Source organism: Zeus faber (assembly GCF_960531495.2).
Source record: "Zeus faber genome assembly, chromosome: 8".
In the NCBI taxonomy this organism is placed as follows: domain Eukaryota; kingdom Metazoa; phylum Chordata; class Actinopteri; order Zeiformes; family Zeidae; genus Zeus; species Zeus faber.
This window is the reverse complement of record NC_137195.1, coordinates 14,225,678-14,230,677: the sequence shown is the minus strand read 5'-3', so window position 1 is coordinate 14,230,677 and position 5,000 is coordinate 14,225,678. Positions and strand designations below refer to the sequence as shown.

The 5,000-nt window shown below is 42.3% G+C and overlaps 1 protein-coding gene across 1 annotated transcript in view; it reads right to left on the bottom strand.

Annotated features, from left to right (window-relative positions):
* Window positions 1-2,887: 2,887 nt before the first annotated feature.
* prkcg (protein kinase C, gamma) overlaps window positions 2,888-5,000 on the bottom strand; it is a gene marked incomplete at both ends in the record, with an annotated part of 13,735 nt that continues 11,622 nt past the window's right edge. The window contains 4 exons of the mRNA XM_080005850.1: window positions 2,888-3,049; window positions 4,190-4,330; window positions 4,534-4,641; window positions 4,980-5,000. The exon at window positions 4,980-5,000 is cut by the window's right edge and continues 60 nt beyond it. Coding sequence (XP_079861976.1) covers window positions 2,888-3,049; window positions 4,190-4,330; window positions 4,534-4,641; window positions 4,980-5,000 — 432 coding nt within the window. The remainder of the gene's footprint in view (window positions 3,050-4,189; window positions 4,331-4,533; window positions 4,642-4,979) is intronic.

Below are 5,000 nucleotides of genomic sequence, written 5' to 3'. Positions count from 1 at the left end.
GTGTGTGTGTGTGTACATGTGTGCGTGTGTGCGTGTGTGCGTGTGTGCGTGTGTGTGTGTGTGTGTACATGTGTTCGTGTGTGCATATGTTTGAGATTAGAATTTGTGCAAAAGAAAGGGAGTGAGACATGGGGGGAGCACGGTGTGTTACAAGACATCCTCGTGTAACAGAATCATAGACTGAAACACTGTCTATTTTTATTACGTATAATATAAGTATATATATATATATATATATATATATATATATATATATATATATATATATATATATATATATATACAAGTGATATAAATATTTTGTTGGAGTCAGATTTTTAGGAATTTCTATTTCCAACACACAAACCAAGACGTAACTAAATTGAAAAAAATCTAATAATACACAATAAATATTTGATTTTCTGTCGGCTTTCTTAACATATTTTTCAACAATACAGAAATATCTATCTGTCTGTTGGTCTGTCCGTCTGTCTATCTGTCTGTCTGTCTGTTTATCTATCTATCTATCTATCTATCTATCTATCTATCTATCTATCTGTCTGTCTGTCTGTCTGTCTGTCTGTCTGTCTGTCTATCCATCTATCCATCTACCTCCATACCTACCTGTCTGTCTGTCTGTCTGTCTGTCTGTCTATCTATCTATCTATCTATCTATCTATCTATCTATCTATCTATCTACCTACCTGCCTGCCTGCCTGTCTGTCTGTCTGTCTGTCTGTCTGTCTATCCATCTATCCATCTACCTCCATACCTACCTGTCTGTCTGTCTGTCTGTCTGTCTGTCTATCTATCTATCTATCTATCTATCGATCTACCTCCCTACCTACCTGTCTGTCTGTCTGTCCGTCTGTCTGTCTATCTATCTATCTATCTATCTATCTGTCTGTCTGTCTGTCTGTCTGTCTGTCTGTCTATCTATCTATCTATCTACCTGTTTGTCTATCAATCCATCTATCCATCCATCTATCCATCTATCTATCCATCTATCCATCTATCCATCTATCCATCTATCTATCCATCTATCCATCTATCTATCCATCTATCCATCTATCCATCTATCCATCTATCCATCTATCCATCTATCCATCTATCCATCTATCCATCTATCTATCTAACTATCTATCTCATTGTAAACTTTACTGAGCACTTGGGCCCAACAGGATGATGTGTCATATTTAATATATCCATATGATTAAACAGCTGTAAGAGGGAAATTCAAATTGTTAAACGTAAAACCTGAACACCCCTCCACCGAAATGACACCGTCCAAAAGAAAACATGCTCCAGTCCACGGCCGTGTTAAATGGCTGTGGGAGATGCATGTGCAGGACGGGGTTTATTAACCGTCAGATCCGCGTCCACCTGTCCCGTGGTTGGAATGGTGTTTAATGACGGTGCTGTAGTTATTTTTTCCACGTATTGAACAGCCCCAGTGAAGCACACATCTAATTACACCCAATCAATGATGCATCAGCATCATTACAAAGCAAACCCCTCCTCCCCACCCACCACCCCCCCCCTGATCACAATGCGGCTCGTACCTGGATGTGCAGCTGGCGAGCGTTTACCTCCAGCTGCCGAGAGCGCTTTGAGACGGCATATTTACATATTCCAGAACAAGGAGGGGGATGTTTTTCCAGTTTATTTCATCCGACAGAGATACGGATTCGGAAGCAATTGTTGCTTCTGTCAAATAAAATGAGCTTTTTTTTTTTCTCTGTTTTTTTTGCCATGTCTGGGACCCGGGACGGCACTGTACGTTGACTGTATGCCGACGTCAGCGTCTCAGCGGCCGCGCTGAGGTCACTGCTGTGATGCAAGAGGTCAAGTGAGACCAGAAGATCCCGAATGAGCGCTCAAGCAACGACGGGGAAAAGGACTCAGTGGAGCTTTATTTTTTTTGGTCGATTTGTTGAACCTATATTTTACTTCATCATTTCTGGAATGAATTCTGAGATTTGACTCATTGAGGATTTAACAAACTGAAGCATTTTATTTAATCAAATGACACTGGAAAACGTGTCTAGAAAAGAGAGACCAGTTGACTATCTTTTAGCCATGCAGTGAGGGGGGAACCGCTCCAAAAACATATCCTGTGGCATCGGATACGAGGGGAAAAATAACAGTGCTTCCGATGTAATATTACCGCACTTTGTACAAGCACAACATGTCAACTATTAAGGGAAGGATTCTGTAAGGAAACATTTTTATTCACAGCTATGATCGAGGCGATGGACGTCGGTCAGTTTCCCATTAAAAGTCTGTTTACTACAGCAATTAACGATTCAATAAATTGGAAACCAAAGAAAGAAAGAAAGAACCAATGAAATGGTAAAAAAACCCAAAAAACAACATCCCACAACACAGGGTAGAACTATATAAATGAATGAGAATTACTCTTCAGGGCTATTTGAGATAAATAGTTAAGGAATTAGCCGTGTGTACTGTACGGGAGGATATAGAGCCTAGTGTGTAAGTGATACATTCTTAAGACATATTTCATGCAAGAGTATCTATTCACTTTATCAGATTCATATCAGAGTACTCTTATACTGTATATAAACTTCCTATCAAGTTTCAGTCATTTTAAAAACTCTAACATGGCAATATATTGTTCACTGGCTGTGTTAGCGTATCGTATTCTGATGCGACCCATTTGAGAATGCGTAAAAGTGAAATGTTTATTTATATATATTTATATATAAAGGTGCCTCTGCATTTAAATGTAAACGTCAGCATTTGGTAATGAAAGGATTGTGTAATAGGTGCTGTTAAGGTGTAACTTTTCAAATGCTCAAACTGCCTTAAAAAAATGACTTCTAATGTAATGACATTATGGGGTACAAATTACATTTCTTGGGAGTGAATAGCGACAACCCAGCTGTTTTCAAACAGCCGTGAGAGGCGACGGCGCAAACTCTGGGTTGGTGTAGGAGAAGCCCTGGAAGTCGTCCTGGTCCATGGCGGCGAGGACGTCCGGGTCCGAGGGCGTCAGCGCCGACGGAGCCGCCGTGAAGAATTTGTCAAAGTTCTCCGCTTTCCTGCCGCCCTGACGAAGGGAAAAAGAACACAGAGTGAGGAAAAGTCGAAAGTGAAGCGATTGGGTTGAGGACAAAAAACGTTTCCCCTTTATAAGTTAATACTTTACTGCTTTCTTCATCATGGAGCTTTGTTGGTTGGAGTTAAAGATAGAGAAAGAGAGCAAGAAAGTCACTGGAAGTGGAATGAGAATAAATTACCTCCACTAATCCAAGTCTTCTGTCTTTTATTGTGAGACCTGTGTGGTTCTGATGATTTGGAAATGATGGATTCATATTTATGGCCTGTGCCTGTGTGTCTTTGTGGTTTCTCCATCCTCTACCCTTGCATACAACGTATTCCTTCCCTCCTTCCTTCCTTCAGTCCAGCTCCTTCCATCCACGTCTCCTCCACACCTGGGTAAAAAGTCGCTCATGTTGCCTCCCTCGACATGTCTGACATCGGCTCCGCCGGCCGATGTGAATCTAATTTGGATAATGGGCCTGACCCCTGACCCCTGGACATATTTAATGGTCTTGTGCAGCGCCTCGCCATTGGCTGATTGGACGGCGGACGGGCGAGCGACAGGCTAATGACAGCGCACATTTCCATATGGGAGGGGAAGGAAGCACCCGCGGGTCAGAGGGTTCTGTCTGTTTTGACTCGGCTGTCTGTTTCAGAGTGGCCAGGGCCCGTCTCTGGGAAGCGGCGGGGATGATGAAAAGAGAAGAAGAACGGGGGAAGACGGCGAGAAGAGGGAGGGACGGTTGGCCCGGAGATGAAGGACAGAGTTGGAAATGGTTCCAATCAGAGGAGAAAGACGGGCTGAAATGCTGAAGTGGACAAAGCTTTGGGGACGGGAAGGGGGAAGGGAGCGAGTGAGTGTGTGTGTGTGTGTGTGTGTGTGTGTGTGTGTGTGTGTGTGTGTGTGTGTGTGTGTGTGTGTGTGTGTGTGTGTATGTGTGTGGGTGTCAGGGCGAGTGAGGAGAGAGGAGGAGAAGTGACAGCTAAAGCCCCCAAAAGTCTCCAGAGAGAGAGAGAGAGAGGGTGAGAGAGAGAGAGAGAGAGAGAGAGAGAGAGAGAGAGAGAAGGAAAGAAAGAAAGAACGAAAAGAAAGAACGAAAGAAAGAGAAAGAGAAATGAACGTCAGAAGGAGTGGAGCCTGACTGACAGTTCTGGGTTTGAAGGGCGGCTGGATCTCCAGTCTCTCCAGACGGTCCCAGTCAATCCAGCGGAAGAAGAGATGCTCCCTGATCTCTCTCTCCGCATCCTCCCCTCCGCCCAGGCGCTTGGCCGGGTGTTTCGTCAGGAGCTGGAAGAAGGAACCGAAAGAAAAGACGTCAGATACTGTAGTAGAGGAGTAAAAGAATAAAATATTGATTGCGTGCAAAAAAGAAAAAAAAGAAAAAAGAAAGAAGCTGCAGTCTGCCAGGGAAGTGTTTGATTGCGTTTGGTTTGTCAGGGAGTTCAAAGGTCAATAAAGACTCCATGATAAGGAGTTAAGGAGCCACCTACTCCTTTGCAGATGGCGACGGCCTCACGCGAGAGACTTTTCGGGTAGGTGACGCTCTGCTCCATGATGGACTGGAACAACTCGTCCTCATCGATACCATCAAACGGGGGCTGGAGGAGAGACAGACATTTTTTATATATATTTTTAGATTTTATTTATATATTATATATATATTTGTTTAATATATTCTACTTAAAACTGTCTTTGAAGTTATGCTTGTATTGTCCCAGCAGGGTTCCCATGGCTTTATTTTCCTTTTATTTTTATTATTATTATTATTATTATTTTTAATGGGATTTCTTTTCCATGCCCATGGATCTATACCAAAATATCATTATTGATCAATACCAATATACACGATAAAATCACATATAATTATATATTATTAAATTATTATAGTCATACTATATAATCACCAGATTTTTAACCGAAGTTCACAGAATGTTACCTGTCCTGCCAGCATCTCGTA